The 23,220-nt window shown below is 46.7% G+C and overlaps 2 protein-coding genes across 6 annotated transcripts; both read left to right on the top strand.

Annotated features, from left to right (window-relative positions):
- The first annotated feature begins 252 nt into the window (after positions 1-252).
- LOC149331974 (JNK1/MAPK8-associated membrane protein) lies at positions 253-9,773 on the top strand. The gene is made up of 7 exons (XM_089556966.1): positions 253-578; positions 729-805; positions 2,333-2,490; positions 3,495-3,707; positions 6,431-6,600; positions 8,324-8,400; positions 9,185-9,773. The coding sequence occupies exons 1-7, from the start codon at positions 557-559 to the stop codon at positions 9,398-9,400; spliced, it is 933 nt and encodes a 310-aa protein (XP_089413092.1). The 5' UTR covers positions 253-556; the 3' UTR covers positions 9,401-9,773.
- Positions 9,774-9,911: 138 nt separating this feature from the next.
- On the top strand, positions 9,912-21,282 carry angel (protein). 5 transcript variants are annotated; one of them, XM_089556962.1, is made up of 6 exons: positions 9,912-10,062; positions 14,517-14,816; positions 15,857-16,147; positions 17,576-17,829; positions 19,035-19,104; positions 19,350-21,282. In XM_089556962.1, exons 2-6 carry the CDS (start codon positions 14,660-14,662, stop codon positions 20,528-20,530), a joined length of 1,953 nt encoding a protein of 650 aa, XP_089413088.1. In that variant the 5' UTR covers positions 9,912-10,062; positions 14,517-14,659; the 3' UTR covers positions 20,531-21,282. The 5 variants fall into 5 exon arrangements, with proteins under 5 accessions (XP_089413088.1, XP_089413090.1, XP_089413086.1 ...); XM_089556964.1 differs by having other exon boundaries at positions 9,933-10,072; XM_089556960.1 differs by lacking the exon at positions 9,912-10,062 and adding an exon at positions 10,088-10,245.
- The last annotated feature ends 1,938 nt before the right edge of the window (positions 21,283-23,220 follow it).

The raw sequence follows: 23,220 nt of genomic DNA, 5'->3' as shown, positions 1-23,220 counted from the left end.
GTTTCTATTTTTTTTTCTGATGAGCTCACGCCTTGAGAAACTAGCACATAGATTCCGCATCACTGTAGGCGCATGCTCTTGTAAAGTTACGAAAAAATAATTTCTTGTTCCTACATTTTATTTTGGCTACAGTGCTTGCTAAATGGACGCGGCTTGTAATTCAAAACGTTTTTGGCACAAATATTAACTCTACGCTAGCGCCCCTTTTAGCATTGCGACAACAGCATGGTAGTGCCAGCCCTAATAGCAGTCGCAAAACCGCTTGTTGATCGTTGCTTCTGACGATGTTGCGTTGGTGTAAAACTTGTTTCTAGACTAGTGGGCTTTAGGCTTTTACCGCTGCATTCTGGCAAAATGCATGGGTAGTAAGAAGTAGTAATCCTTCTTCTGAAAGCTCAGAAACTTCCGTATGCGATAGACTCAAAGCTACATAGCATGCGTCCGGAGTCTTCATCGTCTGCTCGAGGACGCGCTTATTGCTCGTAACACTTTCGCTTGCACTTTACGGGCCGATGTAACATTTCGCGCAGCTTACTGTTCAAGGTCTGATTACACCATGCAGAACTTTCACCATTACGGTAAGTACCGCCAGCCCCTAATGAGTGCATGCTCATGTTCGAACGTCTGGGCCATAACTTCGTTCCAACCGCGCCGCTGCCAAGTAATTACTGATCCTTGTCCCTATTTGTGTGTCCCTATATATTTGTTGCCTATTTATGGTTTCGCAGAGAGGAGCAGAACTCATTGCCCTGGACTGTACTGCGGCCGAATCAAATTCGAAAATGGTTCCTACAGTGACTGTGGGGTACGTAGGTTTGCTGTGTGCAACTTTCTCTTGCCTGATCGGGCTTCTGGTTTTTATCACGCGAGAAATTTAGCTAAATGGGGGCAATGTCTTATTTGCTTTCCGTTCGCACTGCTGTTGTGCATCGCTGTTCGCTATGACCTCGTTACCGGGTGCAAATCCCGCTCAGATTTGTCCGTTAGAAAGCTAGACAGTTTTGGCGGTTTGTACCCAGTGGGCACTGAAGCTACCTTGGATGTCCTGTGGACGTCCATGCAGTGGAGTTTCATTATCCATTGGGTACGGCACGCTCCATCTAGCGTTTACGCATAGCCGTAGCACCTGGATGAAGCATTTGGTGTATGCGCGTTTTTACTCAACGTTAACAGGTAATAAATTGGAACCAGCGTCTCGGCTTTGTCAGGTCCCCTTTTGTTTTTTCTGCGAACTAATGAACTTTCATAGTTCTGTCACTGCAGTCTTGTTTGCAGTGTACCTCAGATGGCTTTGTGTCGATAAGTTGAGAGGTTTAAACTTTCATAATTTCTTATGAAAGTTAGCTGTGCCGTAACTTTTCTGCTACATCACTAAAATGCTTTTGAATACCCTAATTCAGTTCGAACAATGCTAGGGTGCCATAGAGTTCGTGGCTGTCCAGAAATTGCGCCATATGTACTCTGAGCTGATTTTCCTTTCGGTCGAAGTTCACAGAATCTTGACTTATCATAATGATCAGGCACCCCTGTACATTTGTTACATGTTTCTGTTGTGCTATAATGACCGACTACAAGCTGTACAAACTGAAGTTGATATTTTTTATGTATAGCGGACAAATATTATCGCGATTGAAAGCAGTGAGTATAATATTAAGTTTAGTTTTAGGAAGGGTGAGCCGTCAAGGAGCCATCTTAATCATGTGGCCAAACCATTGATCTTTACCATGAACACATGGCACATCGTGGGACCTACGAGAAAAAGATTTCTCTAGATGCAAGTATCATTGACGTAGTTTAAGGATCTTGCAAAGTCGACAAACCGTTGTTTGTTCATGCCGAGTGATCCATCAGAGGTCGAGCTCTTGGTCATAGTTCTATAGGTGTTGACGTAAAGTAAGAATGCTTTTCGTAGCCTTTGCATATTTTCAGAAGTCTTAGCTGAAGATACCGAGTTGCATTACTGTTTTTCAAATTGTTCTATTCGATTTGCTGACAAACCACTATAAATTTCCAAGCTTCTTTTGTACAAATGGAGTTGATCTTGTCATTTGTCCTTAGTTATCTTCAAAATGCTTGGAATGACCTTACGCACTCAGTTTGGAGTTGTCATGAAAAAGTATTTTAGTTTACTCTCCATACTGTGCATGACAGGTCATTCATGTTGCATGTTTTATACGAGCATGTAGTTAAGCACCAACTAGCCCAAGTCCTTCTCTTTAAAAGAAACCATGTGGCTAGAAATTGATGGACAAAAAGCAGTGGTTGTGGCTTTGGCCATGGATTGGTATGGTTGCGAAATGGAGTCGGGTCTGCCCTCTCCGCACCTGTGCAGGCCTGTCCCCGGGGATTCCGGGTGTCAGATAATAGCAAGATGTGTGTGCCCTGTGCCGACCTGCCCCAGTTCTACGACTGGCTCTACCTGGGTTTCATGGCGCTGCTGCTACTTGTGGTGGAGTGGTACATCATTGACAAGACCATGCGTCGCCGAAGGTGCGTGTACGGTCGCTACACTGCGGTCGAGATGGCCGAGCTATTGTCACTGAGCCCCCCACCACCTTAGTGGCTGTAACGACCGGCAAGTTTAATTGGAGATGGGTCAGAGGGTGCCGTGCTTTATCCCTTGTTCTGTCATGGCAGTCTTCTTTCTTTTTTTGTACAGCTACCTCTCTCCTTCCAAGCTAACCTGAAAAAATTCAGGGGGCACTTTGACTGTCCAAAGTGCGTAGAGGCGAAAGCGTTTTCCGCACCACTTTGACTGCCTCTGTGGCACTGGTTACGTCACCACTGGATGATGTCACACATAAGTAATGACTAATTACTAATCAATGGCTAATTACTTATTAATGACTTAACGGCTAATCAACTTCTAATTAATGACGCTTAAACTTCGCCTTGAGGAGTGGAATGCGACAGCATGTTGTAGCACTGCCAGGGAGTCCACGGAACACCACCACCCATTCCGCCCGATGCCTTGCCCTTTAAACCGAACACTGTTTTAGGAGCTGTTTTAGGAAAGGAAATGGCGCAATAATCCTCTGTCATCTCGGTGGACACCTGAACGGCACTGCACAGGAAGGGAGAAAGTGAGAGTGAAAGAAGAAAGAGTAAGAGGAGAAGAAAATGATAGTTGTATTTGAGGAAAGAAATTGCACAGTAACTGTCTCACATACACCTCTGCTGACCAGCTTCTGCTGACAGCCTTCTGTCGACATTGATGGGGCATTAAAGGCTTTCTCCTTAATAACATATGGATGACCTATCCACTTACCTATGCGGCCATGTATGAAGTGTACGCTGTCAAAGACATGGGTAGTATTTGTTGTTATTCAGGTGAACTGCTCAGTGGATGCAAGGCAGGGTCCGCGAGAAATCTAGCATGCAGACCCCGGAGTGCACTTTCTTCGCTTAACCGGAAAGTGGTGGTGGTGAACAAGGTGCATTCCGACCTTTGTCGATCGCTTCATTGAGGATCCGCTGCACCTCCTCTCTTTCAGCTTCACCCCAGAGGTGCTGGCACTGCATGCGTGTGCCCTGTTTGAGACAGTGCTGGCAGCGGTGGCGACCCTGCTATCGACACCACCTGTTGGCCAGGTGTTGCTCCACACTTGTCGGGTGCAGCGGCTCTCGGACTGGTACACGCTGCTCCACAACCCGACACCGGGCTACAAGAACACCCTGCGCTGCACCCAGGAAGCAGTCTACCCACTGTGAGCACCACCCTGTCTTAACAGGACACTAACGGCAACTCTATCCAACTTTTTAATGTGATAGAATTTAGCTTGTCATCGTTTGAAAAATTTTGGGCTTCTCTGTAACGAAATTCGCTGGTTGGTCAAGAGAGCCATGAGGTCAATCAGCGCTGCCAAATTTGAAAATCTGAGGACTAGGACATTACAATACCTTCCGTTGGATTATCCTGTGGGATTACATTAAGAGGACTCACTTTTTCCCCTTAATCCACCCACTAATCCACTGGAATTCATTTCCTGGGCCTATGTCTATAATTTTCGAGGTCCTTTGGAATTTTCGGGGGTGGGCCAAATTCCAAATGCTGTTGTCTTTTCTTTTGGGTGTCCTTTGGAATTTTTTGAGGTGGGCCAACTGCCAAGTGATATCACGGTATATATCAGTTCTTTGGTGGCTTTTTTGCCTGGGTTGATGTTTGTCTACTGCCAAAAGAAGCGTTTATGGTTGAAAAGTGTGAATTTAAAATTGTACCCGCTACTCGTTTAAAGCAAAAAGACCCCATGGTCATCATTTGCAAGTGAATGGCTGTGGTCTAGCCTTTGGGATCCTTGCACCAGAATTTCCTTTACAAAAATGATCTGTTTCAAATTTTTCCCCCACTGGATTGCAATTTATTCTAAGGGGACTAGGCAGCTTCACAAGCTCCAAGAAACGTAGGTGATGTTCTTGCGGTATGCTCTCGGCAGTTAATACAGTTGTGACCATGAGCAACATTTTGGAGAGCACCAATACGCACACCTCAATGCTATAACTGCCCCCTTTTACTGGTAGTGCTTGATAGGGACGACTGCTAACGATTTAAGTTGATGAGTTAAGTTCTGTGAACACAGCAGGACACAAACAAAGCAGCAGTATCAGGATCATCAGGAAATCATCAGGATCGGAAGAAATCCTACCAAAGCCTCGCTGGAAGTAGTTCTAGAGGGGCAACTGATCCAAGAACAGAACATGGTACGAATCCTAGGCATGTGGCTGCAGAGCAGCCGAAAATGCAGCCATACCATCAGCCTGTTGAGAAGAGCCGCGGAGCAGGTTGGCAGAATGATCAGTAGAGTCTCTCAGAGAAGGTACGGGATGAAAGAAGAAGATACCCTCAAACTCGTCAACAGCCTAATCGTTAGCAGAGTTATGTACTCCTTGCCCTACCACGCAACAACAAAGGCGGAGCGAGAGCAAGCCGACTGTATTCTCAGGAAGGCATACAAGATTGCTCTACACCTGCCCAGAAACGCATCAAACGAGAAGCTACTCCAACTCGGAATCAGCAATACCTTCGATGAGCTTGCCGAGGCTCAATTGGGGGCACAACTCATCAGACTCAGAGGCTCCTCTACGGGAAGGGCGCTCCTGAGAAGGTTGGGTCGGAACACGTGCGGACTCATAGACAGATACGCGGACGTACCGGACGACCTTAGAAAGACCTTTAATGTAGGACCCCTGCCTAAAAACATGGATCCTAACCTACACGAGGACAGACAAAAAGCAAGGGCCGAGCAGATAGAAAGGAGGCTAGGCCGATCAGAGAACACAGTCTATACGGACGCCTCCATGTACGTACATGCAGGGAAGCGCTTAGCCGCTACGGTGGTAGTTAATAGCACAGGAGACATGGCCACATGCGCCTCAGTGGAGGTCGTGGGCATAACGGAGGCCGAGGAAATTGCCGTCGCGCTGGCGGTAGCAGAAGGCTATAGGAAAGGCCGATCCCTAAACATCTTAACAGACTCGAAAGACACGTGTAAAAACTATACGAAGGGCAGAATTAGCGGCATGGCCCTCAGGATAATCAGTGGGGCAGCAGCCTCTGCTGAGAAGACACCCATACAACACATAATCTGGGTCCCAGGCCACGCAGGCGTAGTGGGGAACGAAACAGCAGACAGCCTAGCTCGAGGGCTTACATACCGAGCAGGCATGTCAGATGTTCTGGAGCTTCAGCTACTAGCATGCGAGGGGGGATACACAGAGACATTACAACTATACAGAGGGACTAGATTCAAGTACCCACCACCACACAAAGCCCTCACGAGGGAGGAAGCAGTCGGCTGGCGTAGGCTACAAACAAACTCCTTCCCCAACTTGTACATCTATAACAAGATGTCACCAACACAATACAGAGCAAACTGCCCCTGGTGCGGCGACACACCCACACTATACCACATCACATGGGAGTGCGAACGAAATAAAGCATTCCACCAACACGAATTCCCGAGTGCGGAGCAATGGGAGAGCCGGCTCACCAGCAGCGAGCTCGCGGCCCAAAGGGCCTTAGTGCGGCACGCTACTGATGCAGCGCGACTCAGTGGAGCCCTGGACTAGGGGCCCAACCTTGCTGAAGAGAAGCCTCAAGTCGCCGGCGCCACGAAAGACGACGGAGGCTTCGAATCCGCGAATCTCTTAAAAGATCTAAATAAAAGTTTTCTACTACTACTACTACTCATCATCAGCATCTAATTAACTAATGTCTGCTGATTTTGTTATGCTCTCAAGGTTGGTATTCAAGCAAGCATATATCGTGCTGACATAAAAAACATACGTGCACTGAAGACATTTTAAATGTCAAACGTATTTAAACTGTTGGCTAAGTTTTGATTGCAAAACGAAAAGTATTCAACTTTTCAAGTGCTGGAACCATGCTCTAAACGATTTTTTTGTTCCTCCTGTATATCTCTTTACCGTGCAGGTTTTCGATGATATTTGTCTTTTACGGCCTCTGCTTGGCCTCCCTGCTGCTTCTGCGGCCGCTGCTCGTCTACAAGGTCTTCTCCGGCCAGGGGAAGAAGTCAGTGTTCCTGACTATGTACGCCATTCCTGCGCTGGCCCTCATCCATGCCACAATGGGCGGGCTGCTCTGTGAGTGACGTATATGTCAAATCTGCAGTACTTCTTGCATCTTACTGGCACTGTGCGTGTGTCTAGTATTGGCACCAGCTGTACCAACATAAGCTCATACTGGTTCTGGAGTCATGCTTGGTGCTGATACAACTACCAAAACCATATTTATTTATTTATTTCGTGTACCCTCAGGGCCAGAGGCATTATAGAGGGGAGCCATATGGGACAGTACTATACTCATGGACTCATAGCCATACTGGACTTTCTCAAGCTATGCATATCATGAGAAAAAATATGTTTCTGATTAGATGTGGTAATATGATTGGAATTAGTACGTAATGGTGGTGTCTTTTATGCTGTCAAAGAAGCCTTGGCTGTTAAAGGGGCACCGCGATGATTTCCTCGGTGCCAGTTAATATCATTAAATAGATTCATCATGCTTTCCAGAGACCAGAGCAAAAAGAATTATTGAAATCGGAGCATGCAAACGAAAGTTATTCCACTCTGAAAATTCGAAATGAAAAGCTCAGACGAAAACGCACTTCACTCGCCCATTTCACTCACCCAGTACCGAGATTGGGCGCTACCAATCAGAACCGCGCCTGGCGCACACGCAGCGGAAGCGTCCATGCAGTTGTTGCTTTGTCGGGGCTGTAGACACCCGCGCATTTTGACGGCGTCTTCCCCCGTGTACGCGACGCCGTACTCATGGCAGGGGTGACTAACAACAAAGGAAGCTCCCCGAAGTTTCTTTTTTAGTCGGACTGGAAGGCGGTGGGCAGTAGCCCTCCTCCCCCCCAAACTCGACTCCGGTCTCCTGTCCGGCCTTTCTTGTCGACTGGCTTTTTTTTTTCGCTGCCGTCTTGGTATGGTCACGGCCGGTCTCGACGCGCGCGCTTTCTGGTTTGAGCCAAGGTTTTTTGAACAGCGCTGGCTGCCACGAAGGTTTGAAGCGGAATGGAAAGTGTCGCCCCTAGCTGTATTCTTGTTAGTTTTCATTCGCTTTCCCTGCTTCTTTCCAGTTTTTGTGGCATGCGAAAAGCTTTCAGTACTCAGAGACATAATATTTTGGATTCATTTCGCAAGTATGAAGGAACAATATGCAAACTGGACGCCCAACCAATGAGAAAGGCAGCGCCCTATCTGGATGCCTCCTCATTTCTGCTGCCGCAAATGGCCGCCGCATTGCGACACCATCGGCTCGAAACAAGCATTTCTAGCGAAGATTAAAATATCAAATATTATGATTTTGGTGATCTCATTGCGCGTTCGGGACTCACAATGTCCCTTACTCTGCATACAAAGAATAAAGACCCCATGCTTTATCTACGTCGCAGGGCACCTTTAAGCATAATTACCCAGCACTTGCAGATCTAAAAGGGTGGCCTGAAATTTGGGTGAGCTGTGGGCCATGACTGTGGGATTTGACTTTCTTTTACAGTCAGTGCTGGTCCATATCAGTAGGGTGTACAGTACGGTGTTGTTAGCACATGTACCACACATTTGGTGCTTGCATGGTGCAAAACAAACCATTCATCCACTCCTGTGGGTTAAGTGCATGATTTAGCACGTGCGGAATATGGGACCACAGCTGTTTATGTTTAGATGTGAAGGCTTTAATAAACTTCAGGGCAGTGTCGTGTATAATAGTGCCTTACAATGCATATGATGTCGGCTGTTACATACTAGTAGTGTTATGATGAGAGCAACGGTTACATGAAGGTTCCTGTTTTTGTTTCAGATTACGCGTTCCCTTACATCGTCATCATTCTGTCTGTGGTGTCCATGGCTTCTCACTTTGCATTCAGGCTCGACCAGGTGAACTTACTTCTCTTAGTAGCTGTCTGGATTCAGTGGAATTTGTTCTTGCATGCGGCAGGTTCATTCTGAAGGTTGCAGCAGCAAGTGTGACAGCTAAATAACTGAGCAAGAGTAATGAAAAAAAACACTTGCCTTCATCTGATTATTGATTGAAGAAGGTTTACACCGAAAGCTCAAATGATCAACATCTCTTCGTGCTTTTTGGATAAATATTTCCTTGGCGTTGTTTGCTTTAATATAGTAGCTCTCACTGGGTTATTTAAAACTCACGTTGTGTGGGCAATAAAAAACTAGAACTATGAAATCTGTTAATTTGCCTGCAGTGAATTGCAGTGAATTTGTGTTGGCGGAGATGCGAGACTGTAAAGTACTTTGAGTACTGTCAAGTATTTGAATATTGCTACTTATTGTGAGTACAACAGGCAGGTGTTGTTGAGAACGTTAGTGGAGCGAGGATATTAAAGGCTAAAAACAGCTAACCTTTTGTGTTAGAGATAAGAGATAAACTTGTGTTGCTTCTGGGTGATGTAGTCTGGCAAAGATATACCAGTCTTAGGATGCACTGTCTCATGCAGCACCCAGTGAATGACCAAGAATCTACAGAAATGTTCTGATTAGGGGTTAGTGCAGTCACAAGGGTTACTATTTGAGAGTAATACTGGCTTTCAGTTTTGTTCATAGTATGGCAAGGCACTAAATGAATCTGTGGCAAATGGTGCTACTTTGCTAGGGGTTACCACAAAAAAATTTATTGCATTTCTTATTTTTTTCTTCTTTCCAGTCCATGTGCTCCCTCTTGTCACAGACGATCAAGGAATCGCGGAACTTGACAATACTCATCGGCCATTGGTTCCTCCATGCCTACGGGATTATCGCCATCACCCAGTTGCGAGATCCGGTGTTCCACTGGGCACTACTCGCTGTCGTTCCTTTCCCGTCTCTGTTCTACATCCTGACATCGAAGTTCACAGATCCTAGCAAGCTACATGTGGAGTGACATGCAATCTCAGTCTGTGCTGCGCGATGCGATGATTATCGAGCGTTGTTTATATTTCGTGGGACTTCGTCACGACGTCGGTTGCATGACCCGTGGGATGTAGCCTGCTATGGATCTGGTGAGCATTATTTGCCGATTAAAAAGAGGTGTGCATTTGCATGCAGCAGAGGTCTGACACTTGGCTTCTTATTTGCAACGAAGACGTCATGGCCATTTCACACAGTTGTCATCCGCGGCAAGAACGAGACTCGGCACTTCGTCGACTTTTATGAACGGTGTGTATCGGTGAAAGTGTGGCAGGAAATTAATGTAAATATCAGCTGTTCCTGCGTGATTCTCAGTGTGAGTGCATAATAAAGCATCCGAGCGTTGATACTGTTGGTTGTGATTGTCACTTTGCGATCGAGTTCTCTAAATTTTTTGAAATATCTATCGCGTCTGGACTCGCGCTGTGCTAACTGCGGCATGCGCAGCCATGTTGTAGCAGACGACAAAATAGCGACAAACCGGGCAGGTGGCGCCCGCGTCGCGACAACTTCAAAATGGCCGCCCATCGGTAAATTCGCGGCTACTTTCGGGCTCTTTCAAGGATCGTCCGCGTTTTCAACGCGTTTTCCAAAATTCCTGCGGATGTTATCGGTGCTACTGTGGGCCTCTGTGACGTAAGTTCCTGTACGTCGCGATACTGTCATAGAGAAGAACGAGAAGGCGTTATGTTTACATTTGGTTTGGCTGCTATCACCGAGCTTCCTGGATAAGGTCCGCTGCGCTGCTTTCTACGGTCGATGCGAAGCACATAAAAAATATGAGCAATGGACCGACCCCCTCCGCCGACGAAACAGATGGTCAGTCAGCTGTTTTTCTAAACCGACGAACGTCCAGTCGCGCTGATCGGCTGACGGGCTGTAGAAATCGCCCGCAGGTTCAGTCGGTTTTGAAATGCTACGTAACGTCGAAATCCTGCCCTCACGTCGAGATGTTTTCATCTTAATGAAGTTAAAACGCAAATGCGTCTTGCTTCTCCGAATCTCCCGCTGTTCAAAAGGGTGGCGGTCTCCCTCCAGCTCTGGTTACCTCCGGTTACGTAAGACCGCGTCACCCCGTCGCGTTTGCGCAACTACAGAGTAGTAGCACGTGTCCGCTACGGACGAAGCTTTGTCGCGCGGTCGCCAGTGAATGTACCGATCGCTGCAGGCCATCTACAATCGTCTACTACACTGCAACTATTAGCTGTAAACTTGATCGAGAAGGGCCGAGAGCGAAGCGGTGTCGTCAACTAAAATGAAGTTCGGACGCAACATCTCACGGTATCGTATGGTTACTATGAGACCGCGCACAGTGTGTCTATGGCAACGAGTTGTCTGTCGCTAATCGAAATGTCCCGCGATCCCAAGTTCCGGAGTGTCCCGATTTCGTTTTCACGTTCTGCTAATTCTGTAGTTTGAAGGGCATCCGACGCCTGTACTGGCTTCATTGCGACCTATGTAGACGTTCTCCGTCTAGAGGTCACCGGCGTTTACTAAAATCCTGGCTGCCCATATGAAGCCTGTATTGTTGCACTGCTGCTGAATCCGAGAAATGATGCAACCAGGAGTCGCGGAGAGAACTTAATTTAACGAAGTTACTATATAGTGAAATAAAGTGACTGCAAGGCAACTAATTGAACATGCATGGCAACATATGTATTGAGAAAAATCAGTTCTTGACACTATGTGGTCAGGAGTATGACACTCAATAACAACTCTCAAATTAGGTCCAGGGTAATTATACTTGCAGGAAGAAGTTATGCGACACTTTGCCAGTTTTTTTTTTTAGTAGTCTGTGTGTATTAGTTCATACCCTGACAAAAGGGTGCCTATCGAGGCATCAGTCGTGCATGTGGCTATTACCAGGACGTAACTCAAAGGATAACTTATTTCTACAGTTCTTTGAAACAAGGGCATAATGTCTAGTGGATAGATGTAGGCATTTGTACGAGGCGAGTCCCAAGAACTGGAACATGTTGGAGGCCACTCAGGAGAAGGCTTTGTCTGATGGTAACTTGTAAAGGCAAGCTTACGGTGTTCTTACCTGTTATCCTGTCATTGCAAGGTATCTCTGGAAATGAACAGTCTTAGAAACCCGTCATAAACCTTCCATTTACACATCAGTGCAGGGAAAACTGCATTCAAGGCATGCAGAAATCAGTGGGGCAAAACTGCTCCTTGATGGATGTGATCAGAAATGGTTAATGTAGTGCAGTTCACTGTAGACCAGGTGGATAAGCCCCTCAAACATGGAGGAGAGAAATGGAGAAAAAAAAGAAGCAGCCAAGGTAGAACTTGGCAGTAGCCATAGCCAGTGAAACAAGGCATAAATGCTTCTTCATGGCGCAAAAGAAACTCTCCTGTTAACTGCATGAGCAGAGGACATTGAAAAAAATCTAGATATCGCTCGATGGGTCACTTCACTGTATACTGCTTCAAAAGTGAATGGAACTGAGCATTTGTGACCAGTGCCTTGGGATTTGGTCAGAATGAATTGCCCCTGGTAGTACTGTTATTCTTCATGTGCATGATTATCTGCTGTAGCCTTTGCTGTAATTACTGGCTTCATTGAACTCAAGTGGGAACGTGCAAGCAGCTGAATACAGTGACCTTTTCTCTTTTCCCCATATAGAATTGTCCCCCCCCCCCCCCCCCCCCCTCTTCCCCTGAATTCGTGAGAGGTGCTCAAAATAGATGGCAGGCATTCAGCTGGGATTTGAAAGTGAAGGCAAGTGGAGGTGCAGTGCGCTTCAAAGCAATTTTGAGCTACACATCTTTCTGTTTAATGTCTTGTTACGTGCAGGTGAAATTATGAACTTTTGAGGTATGCTTTGCCTTTTTTCTTTGCAACATTATATTGGCTAAGTCACTAGAACACGAATTAATCGAATGGGACAGGCCAGCAAGCTGTCAGCTGATCTGCTTTGGATGAAACGTTGGTTATTAGATTGGTGAACAGTAAAACAAGTTTTATCATGTGCTCACTGGAGTGGTCACCCTTTGCACAGCCTGGTTTCTGTGCTTTTTCCCGATAGCTTTGCCTATCTCTGTGTCATTGGAGCTGCAATGAATCATTCAGTTGTTTGGCACTCTGCCGTGTCAGCTTTGCTCCTATTTTAGGTGGTTTACATCCAGTTTGAAGCTTTTTTTTGTTTTTACATACATACATACATATTTATTTTGTCATATACAAAATACCATACAAAGTGCGAACTCAATACTGACAAAATAACATGGTTTGCAATATAAAAGAGAGAAGAAAAAAAAAATATTTTGATAGAAACAACAATCACACTTGCACACACTGCAAAAGTAAGTAAATTACGTAGATTAGGAGGATATAACTAAAAACAACTGTCCTTCATAACACATGTCAACAAGACCTTCAGAGTGTTTCGAGTGATTGTCAGTGTACTATTTCAAAGGTTGTAGACACAATTAGCCAGGACTTTATTTGTGATCTGACCTCTTTGAGAGTCTGTAATGATAGTATTTTAGTTGGAAGCTGGTTAAAAAGGAACAGGATGTAGAACATTCAGCACCTTTTTCCGTAGTGTGTGTATATCTTGGGAAGTTTAAATGGCTTTACTTTTCTTGGTATTGTAGGTTTGTTTGCAGGAAGCTTAAATTTATTAGACAAGTAGTTTCTACTAATTAGTACATGTGTAAATAAATCTTGAGTGAAGTACACATAAGCTGCAAGCATTCTTTCAGCACTGTCTAAGACCTCCTTAGACGTGCCACACAAAATGTTTGTGGCAATTCTGTGTGTTATACAATGCTAACTTACAAGAATACAACTGTACGGACCTAACAAAATTGTTAAACGGTCCAAACTTAAGGAGAATAAAAATTCAACCGGGACATATACTGTAAACATAAAATAGCCCTTGTGTTTTAACACAAGACTGTTTATAAATACATCATGAATACATGATATTTTTAAATTGCATGCAACAAAACAAAGACTAATGATTATGAACTGGTTCGAACTGAAGAAATAATAGTCAACTGTTTTCAAGAGGTATAAATTGTGCTGAAGAGCTGTTTGGTGTAATTAATATTGTTCCATAATTGAGTTACTGGAAATTTCTGTTTTGTGTGGAGGCAGATTTAAGGAGGGGATGCATAAGGGGCAAACTCTTCACACGAAAGCCAAATTTAACCCAATTTTTTTTTTCTGTGAAAAAAGTCCAAGAAATGCGTGGTGCAAATTAGACTGCCCCCTGCATGAGTGATCCGTAAATCCACCTTAGTGTCTCTTAATGTGCGGGGCTGTGATTCTGTGCCGCCATTTTAAGGCGGAAGCCTTTAATGCCTCATCGTTGTAAGCAGGCGTTGTCGACAGAAATGTCACGCTTTTCAATTGGTCCTAATGCTCGTGACGTCAGAGAGCGCGAATTTCAAACGGGGCCAATCGTACTTTCGCTAGTAACCATGCAACCAATTAAAGGGATCGTATAGTGATGCTCCAACTAAGTGGGACTGAGTTTAGTTCATTGCTTAATTAATTAATTAGCCTAATTAAGCTTTCTAGTCAGACCAGATAAATAAATAAAACCGAGAAGGAATTTGGTCGAGTTCGGGAATAGAACCAGGGTCTCCGGAGTGCGAGACGAGCACGCTACCACTCGGCCATGTCAGCTCGATGGTTTGGAATGAACAAAGGCGTGTCTAGTGAATACGGTGTATTCGTTCACTCCCATCTTCCTCCCTTCCCTTAAGGTGAGGTTCAGGTGTCCACCGAGATATGCCAGACAGATACATTTCCTTTCCTTAAAAACTAATTTACCGACAAGCAAGATGTAGAGCCGAATGGGCGATGGCGTTCTGTGGACTCCCTGGCAGCGTTGCAAGACGGTATCGCGTTGCGCACTCAGAGGCGAAGCTTAAAATCGTTACCACACATCAGTGACACTAGCAGCAACACCGTGCTTAAGGCTTTTGCCTCTCCGTGCTTTAGGCCAACAAAGCGCGCCCCTGAACTTTTTTCTCTGGGGTTTCTTTCTTTGTCTTCCTTGATCCGTTGCAGTGCTTTGGTGGCTCTGTATTCCTGTGCTTATCAGTCCCGCCTCCTCTCCCCCCACCAGCCAACGCAGGTGCTGATGGCGGGGGGAGTGGCAACGCCAGAGCGGACGGAATCCCTTGGCTCGGCCGGGGTCGTGCGCGACATTGCCCCGTGCCAGCCCCACAACACGGTCCACTGCCGCGAGTGCAGCCGCAGCCGCCAGCCATGTGGCCCGGTGCCGCATGCCGTCTGATCCGGCCCCCCGTGTTTGCGTTGCCGCCCGCGGTGGGACACGGCACCCTCCTCGGGCACCAGGCCAGTGCGTGGCATCTCAGTGCTGTGGCAGCTGCCTCTTCTACAGCACAAAGCTGGATCTGCCGAGGTCAGGGCCTATGGAGGTCATGCATCTTCCTCACCCAATAGTAAGGTCGTGGTGCTGTGTAAAGTCACATGATGTAATATGGCGTGGAATGTGGATATGTTTTCTTTTTTTACGGTCTTGCATTTTGCTGAAACATTTGTGGTAGATTCTTCTCAGTTATCCTTTATGCCAGTTTTCACTTCCGGGTGCCATTCTGTTTCAGTGCAATTGAATTTTAATATTACAGTCGAATCTCGTTATAACGAAATAACGGATATACCGAAGGAATGACGGTTCCACTTGGAAGTTTGATCAACAAGGGCCATAACGAAGTTACGGCTATAACGAAGTAATCGCCAGGCCCCTTCAATTTCGTTATAACGAGGCTCAACTGTACCAGTTTTCAGGGCTTCAGTCGTAACAGTTTCTACAGGCAGCATTATGTGTGTGATGTTATGTACTACCCGCTCACTCGGAGATAATCACTGTGCATTTTCTGAAGGACAAAATTACAAGCTTGTTCTTGGTCATTTAGAACAAATAACGATTGGAGTTATCACTTACAGACACATGTTTATTCATTCTGTGCACATGCAACATGTTTTATGGTTTGATTTATTGGGGTTTAACGTCCCAAAGCGACTCAGGCTATGAGGGACACTGTAGTGAGGGGCTCCGGAAATTTCGACCACCTGGGTACGTGCACTGACGGGCCTCTAGAATTTCGGCTCCATCAAAATTCGGCCACCACGGCCGGGATCGAACCCACGTCTTTTGGGTCAGCAGCCGAGTGCCGTAACCACTGAGCCTCCGTGGCAGGCCGCAACATGTTTTATGGCATTATCCTTGGCATCATTTGTTTGTGGGTTGTAGCGTCATGTTGGTTGAAACTCTGTGTCAGTTTTCTTTTGCTAATCGCAACCAAGAGCGACACATTCGAGAAATATAGTGCGATTGTCAATCCCAGAATGGCCTAAAATCCTCCGTGGTTTCCCTTTAAAGCACTCCTACCACTGCTGCAAATCGACTAACATTTTTCGTCACCTCATTTCCTATTCCAGGCCGGGCCCAACTACACGCCAGCATCCACACGATGGCCACCAGGCCGGACTTATTACCAGATGCTAGTCAGCTGGCTCCGCCCTGTAACAAACGCAGGCCGGAGCCGCTAGTGGTCAGCGATGCCGTCGATCCCACCGTGGCCCAACCAAAGCGGCGCTTTGCGGACCAGGCGCCCGAAATGCCCGTAACTACTATTGACTTGACGGCCGATGATGGCCATCTGGATGGCACTGTTGGCCCTCCCGAAGTTCCACCCTGCTTTGAAGTTTACGACCCTGTTGTAGCTGCCGGTGAGTGTGTGGTGCATCTGTACAGTTGAATGATGTCGGACATACAGTGCAGAAACAACGTGCAAAGGGAGGTGTGACAGTTCACAGGTGCTGGCTAACAAGTAGCTTATTGCTCTGGCACTGCGATATTTATAGTGACAGCATCGAAAAACAACAACAAAGAGCGCAGATAGCAAGTCATAGCCAACAGTATTCAATCTAGGAAAGACAAAGTCACTCAGTTCCTGATATAAAACTCAGCTACTTGTCCAGAAGGGCTGAGGATAGCTTATTGATGCAGCGGTCTTTGAGGCAGATGATCTGCATCTGAGCACAACGGTTGTTACTTAAAAGTCAGGTGTGCATCCACAATCGTAGCAGTGAAGGCCCGGATTATCCGAAATTTGTCTTGTCGAATTGTAATCGCACTCCTACAATCTTTCGTTAAGACTTTTGCCAGTTTGTTGAGTAAGAAAAACGTTGACAGGAAATTTTGTTTGTTTTGTTTCTCCCCTTGTTTTTGGATTACAGTTGGCTTGGCAGCTCAGAACTATTGCTTTGCAGCCTGTGTAACAGATGGAGCTACTTGCATACAAAGATATGGCATTGCCCTGTGTGTTCACAGTGTTGTGGCCTCTTCGTAGGACACCGAAGACAACTCTATCCAAATTTTACCCCCTGAACAATTTGATTGTTTGCCCCTTTAAGACGATGTTGATACCTGTTTGGCAGCCAAAAGCACATTTATTATGAGAAATTTGTACTTGAAAACAGAATATTTTTTTTTCGCAGTAGTACTGTATTCAAACTTGTGACGTCGGTGATGCCATCAAAAAAATTTTACATTCTGTGATCGTTGGCTGGAAGTGGACGGTAATGTAGTCTAGCCACGAACATCTGTCAACACAAATGTACTGGACGTCGTTACATTTTGCTTGTGAAAATGGCCTGTAATGGTGAGACCTATGTTTTATTTCTGGGGCTTTCCTAGCTTGTACAAGGCCAGTTTATTAAAGTGTTAGCTCTTACATGTTTTGAGATTTCGCCCCTGGGATCACAGCGCCATCTGTGGCAGCAACTAGAAAACAGCACATCTCGCACTGAGACTTGGTAGTGCCATCTACAATAGCATTGTAGAAACAACCACCTGCCATGTGCCAATGATGATGCATGGTCCAGTATGGTGAATAGAGGTGGAACTATGTGAGTGTGACGTTGCTGCAATTCTAGTAAACCAAACAGCGAACGCTTGTTACTTCGTCTTCCAGACAGGTGGCGGCCTTTCTTTAGTGAAAGTATCCGCATAGCCCTTTGTCATTAGAATATGGTAACCATTTATTGCTATAGGCCAGTTTTAATTTGTCCTTACTGTTTCTTTAACGCTCATTGCATTTCTGATACTTTGAGTGCATTTCAAAAGGTATGCTTTTTCCTATCCTCTGCGCACAGCAAATGTCCAGCAAAAGATTCGCAAGAGCCGGTACTGGGTTCCCACCGACCTTGGCCAGCTGTACAGCGGGAGTGCCGGCAGTCGTGGCAAGAAGAGCGAGGACATGATGTTCACCGTGCTCTCATACAATGTCCTGGCCCAGGGACTCCTCGAGGACAACCCGTACCTCTACCAGCACTGCTCCGAGGAGGTGCTACAGTGGCCCTTGCGCCGGAAGAATCTGCTGTCTGAACTGCGCGAGGCCAATGCAGATGTGAGTGTGGCTGCCCGTTGTGAAGTCGGAACAGGCAATCGACCCAGTATTGCAAATGGATGGTTTCACTCTGGCCCCTTGTAGGACCAAGGACCAGCCTTTGCCAGTATGTGACCGATATTGGGCCGATATTGCAAATTGAAGGTTTCACTGTGGTCCCTTGTAGGACCAAGGACCAGCCTTTGCCAGTATGTGACCGATATTGGGCCGATATTGCAAATTGAAGGGTTCACTCTGGTCCCTTGTAGGACCAGCCTTTGCCATTGTGACCGATATTGGGCCGCCGATATTGCAAATGGAAGGTTTCACTCTGGTCCCTTGTAGGACCAAGGAGCAGCCTATTGGGCCGCCGATATTGCAAATGGAAGGTTTCACTCTGGTCCCTTGTAGGACCAAGGGCCAGCCTTTGCCATTATGTGACCAATATTGGGCCGATTACCTGTCGTGCTTGGGAAGAGGTTGTGACAGTTTAGTCTAAATGCCCAAGGAAGGGCAGGTGCGGGAAAACGAGAAAATGGCTGACAGAAAGAGGAGTGCCTGCAAGCTTTGTGTTCGGTGGAAAGGCTCGCCGTCCAACAAGACAACGATTTCTCTTTCCAGGCATGGATTAATCCTTGTGTTGTGGCTGTGACTGGTTAGATGATGGAATGCTGCCGGAAGGCCATTAGAGTCCAGCTGCCTGTAGCACTGTTAACTTATAGCACAGTGGGGAATGGAGCATTAGTATCTCACAAGCCATGCTTGTACTCTCCAGATGGATAGACCTTGCAGCGAGGGGACAGTCAGAAAGAATTGGGCAATGCACTGTCTGTGAACATCTGTCTGTGTCGATGTTGATGTAAACTTTCCTGATAGTATGCCTGGTCAAAATTGCTCTTTTATTCTTGCGACAAGATTTTGTAGTCCTAGTTACGTGTAATGGCACCAAAGCCCCGATTTTTTGTGACAGTAACTTGAAAGTAGTATTTTAGCAGTTTGCTTTTTGTTTACTTTGTAACTGCTGAAAAAGAGGGTGTTCTCCCATTCCCTTCATTGCCCTAGCAAATACATTAAAAAAAAACAAAGTTGTGGATTGCGGGTTTTGGACGGGATGTTGGAACATCTTTCTGTGGATGGCTTGCTGGATGGACTGTTTTGGTCCTTTTGTTGCAGTGCCACAGTGGTTAATCTGACTCCACCACCTCATTGATTGCTGCTTGTTCCAGATCCTCTGCCTACAAGAGCTTCAGGAAGACCACTATGAAGTGGACTTCAGGCCTGAGCTGGAAAAAATGGGTGAGCACATACCCCCTTCCTCTCTGTTTGTGGCACGGGGATAAAAATTTCTGACGGGAAGGCTGCTCAGTAACACTGCATGGTAACTGACAAATGTCTTGAGTGACTGGGAGGCAGTCACATGTGCTGGAGTCAAAAAGACGAACTCGCTTCCTAACGAATGTGAGTTTAGAATGCTGGTCATGGAACTGTTTCTCATAGCATCCATTAAAACTCTTTCCGTTCACTCATGTTTTCACCTGCAGGTTATGGCTGCCTATACAAGCAGCGCACAGGCGACAAGCGAGATGGCTGCGGCATCTTCTTCAAGAAGTCCATGTTCGAGCTTGACCGCTTCGAGCCGATTGAGTACGCCCGCTCCGAGGTGCCAGTGCTGGACCGCGACAATGTCGCGCTCATCGCCATGCTGAAGCCACTGGGCAGGGACATCAGGCTCGGCGGAGACTTCCGGCTGTGCGTGTCGACGACCCACCTGCTCTTCAACCCACGCCGCGGAGACATCAAGCTCGCTCAGCTGTGCCTACTGCTTGCCGAGATAGACCGGCTGGCAGCCTGCGGACAGTCGCTGGATGGCACGCCACTCTACTTCCCCATTCTGCTGTGCGGCGACATGAACAGTGAGCCACACTCTCCGCTGTACACGCTCCTCACCCGCGGAAGTCTGTGCTACGAGGGCCTCCTCTCTGGCGACGTGTCCGGGCAGAGCGACGGAGCGAATCGTGGAAGGTATGTGCCCCTCGACGACTGCCTCCGCCAGCTGAACATCTCCGGAGCGTCGCGATACCTCCGCAAGCCTGCAACGGACGCCAGTAAGGAAGGCAGTAAAATTGCTAGTGCAGATGCAGCATTCGAAGATGTGGTTATGGATGATGCGGTGACTGGTGACCGTGTAAAGGATGAACCTGTTGCAAGTGATGCCATTGTTAACGAGGAGTCGATGGTAACCGATGCGAAGGATTCACCCACAAGAGGCACCAATGCAAACAGCGGTCCTGCGGAGGGCTCACATCCGGAAACTCCTTCCACAGAAGCCGCCACCGCGGCAAAGGGTTCCGATCCTAACTCTCCGCAGTCACCTACGAAGAAATCGCGGAAGAACAAGTCTCGCGTCGTAAGCCACTGCCTCAACTTAGTCTCTGCCTACAAGCACAACATTCAGGGCGGCAACGCGGAAGTGACGACGCATCACCAGCGCGCGAGCTGCACCGTCGACTACATATTCTACTCGGTGAAGAGGAAAGAGACGGCGGTGAAGAACGGCCAGGTGGTACACAATCGTGTGATAGAGGGTCCACTGCGGTTGCTGTCAACGTACCGGTTGATGTCGCAAAAGCAGCTCATTGCTGTTGGGGGACTGCCGAACGAGGTGCAGTCGTCGGACCACCTCCCCCTTATGGCAAAGTTTCTTTTGAGACCACCGGTCTAGCGTCAAAGCTCAACAGTCAGTGTACATAGTGTCGCTTCTAAAATACATAAGCTGTGGTTTTCTTTATTTTCCTGAGAACTATGATGGCAGCAAATGGTGCTGCTAAGTCATGACTCATTTGTGCAGCCAAGCGGCATTACTCATGTTTCACCTTTTCATCACTGTTGTGAATAATTGCGCAGTGCGAGATTTCTTCGTCTTACCACTTTCTTTTTTTTATTGGGCGCTACTCCCCACTGGTGATTCTATGGAAACTTAGCCCAGAATGAAATTGATGGTTGCACGTGAATGAAAACAAACAGGCAATCATGAGATTTTTAACGGGGTTAAGAGTTGATGTAAGAAAGTTCAACAAAGCTGCAGATTATTTTGTTAAAGCCAGAAGCTTGCCATTTTTAGAAAGTGTTTGACTAGTTGAACACATGGAAATGAATCGTGGTTTGTTTTTATCTGGCGAAGATAGATTGTGAACCTGGGCTTCGTCAAATTGTTAGCTTTGCTGCATCTTTTATGTTCCCTTTAAAGCTAAGCCTGTACTTCAGAGGTCATTTGATGTTTTGGAATATGGCTTGTTTCAGACAAATTGTCATTCGTGTTCAGAACTGTTCAAAATACAGGGCTTTTTTCGTGAAAGTAATTGTGTTGCATCATTCAAGGTTTCTACATCCTTTGCAAGGCTGTTAGAACCTTGTTTTGTTGAGATCCAAGCCGAGTTATTTTTCTCAAAATAAATGTTGGTTGTATGTGTTTGACCTTTTGTACCATATTTCATCTTGTAACAAAATGTTTTTCTTCCTTGGTTGCTTAGTTGGCTGAAGTAAAATAAAGCAACAACTATCAAAGCATATGTAGTTGGGAAAGAAAAACTAATGGTGAGTTGGGGTGGGTTGGGAGCTAACTCTTGTAGCCTGAAAGACGTAGTCATTTAGTATGCATGCAGATTTGGCGCACTTTCCAACGTAAGCGCTGGAGTCGTTGATGACATGCTTCTGATGGGATTTGTTACAAGGTGTGTCGGCGTGAAGCTGTAATTGTCCACCTCCACATTGGCTCAACTGGTTTATGGAACAATTTCCAGTTGGTTCCAAGTGGAACCCAGTTGGTTTCAGTTGGAACCAACTAGGTTTCACTTGGTTCCAACTGGAACCAACTGTAAATTGTTCCATAAATCATTTGGGCTGGGAAAGATTTTCGCCAGCTGCCTCATTTGGCAGGTTTTATTTGTTTTGATTTGAGTGCAGATCTAAGTGCAGACATCTTTCATCCACGCTAAGATACATCTCCAGTTACCATGTTGCAAAGGAACTTTTCTGGTGAGGAACACATACAGTTGCTTCATATTTGATGCATAAAATAGTTTCTCCAGTGCAAGGCAGTAACCTAAAAAATAAACTTGTGAAACAAGCTGGAAATTTTTACTGGCCTACAACGGATGTTAGTAAAAACGAACTCCACTGGGCCACAAAAGTTCAACTGCAAATAACCCGCGGCAACAGTGCTTGCGAACAAAGAAAAGTGGAGGGGAAACAAGCTCCGCCTTGAGGGTATGACGCATAGCGTTAATTGGGTTTACGTTCATAGGTCGCTGGGAGCCCTCACACCCCTCCTGGCGCAGTGGTGCAGCCGTTAAGCAATGCGCCACTGCCCTGGTAGGTAGCTGTTTCAATCAGAGCCACCGGTGGGGCTTGTGAAACCTGGGTTACCCTCGCGATCAATCATTAACTGCCACTTGTCCGGTGGACAGTTTGCTCGCAATCCGCTGGGCAGGTCATGATAACGCCACAAGGCCACGTGACCTGGGTGGCCCACATATATACTTGCTGCTTTGGGGACTTTTCGCCTACTAAAATTGGTAAATTGGTTTTTGAGGAAAGGAAATGGCGCAGTATGTCTCACATCGGCGGACACCTGAACCGCGCCGTAAGGGAAGGGAGGAATTAAGGTAGGAGTGAAAGAAGAAAGAGAGAAAGAGGCAAGGGCGTCCGCAGAACTTTTTCCAGGGGGGTGCACCCGATGTCTGGGGATGAGGGAGGCTGTAGGTTTGTAGTTGTTTTCTGGTAGGGCATAAATAATATCCGTAATTCCAAGGGGGGGCAACCGCCCCCCCTTGCCCCCCCTTCCGGACGCCCATGGAAAGAGGTGCCGTAGTGGAGGTCTCCGGAATAATTTCGACCACCTGGGGATCTTTAACGTGCACTGACATCGCACAGCACACAGGCGCCTCTTGCGTTTAGCCTCCATCGAAACGCGGCCGCCGCGGTCGGGTTCGAACCCGGGTACTCCGGCACGGTGTAGACGAGCGCCTAACCACTGAGCCACCGCGACGAGTAAGACGCCAGGATTTCCTTTGAACGGGACCCTGCATTCTATGAAATAAGGGACGAGAGAGGGGTGAACGGAGTGATCGAGAGAGCAAGGGTCGCAGCTTCGTTGTTGTTGCGACTGAGAGAAGGATGAGAAGGAAAGTGCACGGGCCTGCCGACTGGCTCCAGCTGAGCCGCCACCGCTGCCACGTGCAGATAGAGGAAAGTTACAAGAGGAAAGAGTGAATAGAGACGCGCGTCACAACAATCGCGTACGCCGAAGCGGACACGCTGCCTGAAACAACAGATACCCTTTCTTTGCTTCGTTTTCGATCAGAGTTAGTTTTCGATTAAAACGCACCAACTTCAATTTTGTATCAATATTTA

The sequence above is a fragment of the Amblyomma mixtum genome, chromosome 8, assembly GCF_055824585.1.
Source record: "Amblyomma mixtum isolate Tamu chromosome 8, ASM5582458v1, whole genome shotgun sequence".
NCBI classification, from domain to species: domain Eukaryota; kingdom Metazoa; phylum Arthropoda; class Arachnida; order Ixodida; family Ixodidae; genus Amblyomma; species Amblyomma mixtum.
Note: the sequence above shows the minus strand (reverse complement) of the source record. Positions and strands in the feature narration are given on the sequence as shown.

Bases quoted from the DNA above. Each gene is read 5' to 3' on its own strand.
- angel (XM_089556960.1), top strand. From the start codon at position 10,206: ATGAGCAATGGACCGACCCCCTCCGCCGACGAAACAGATG. The intron at 10,246-14,516 runs GTCAGTCAGCTG...TCCCCCCACCAG, and splicing joins CTCCGCCGACGAAACAGATG to CCAACGCAGGTGCTGATGGC. The intron at 19,105-19,349 runs GTGAGCACATAC...TTTCACCTGCAG, and splicing joins GCCTGAGCTGGAAAAAATGG to GTTATGGCTGCCTATACAAG.
- LOC149331974 (XM_089556966.1), top strand. From the start codon at position 557: ATGCAGAACTTTCACCATTACG. The intron at 3,708-6,430 runs GTGAGCACCACC...TTTACCGTGCAG, and splicing joins CAGGAAGCAGTCTACCCACT to GTTTTCGATGATATTTGTCT. The intron at 8,401-9,184 runs GTGAACTTACTT...TCTTCTTTCCAG, and splicing joins TTGCATTCAGGCTCGACCAG to TCCATGTGCTCCCTCTTGTC.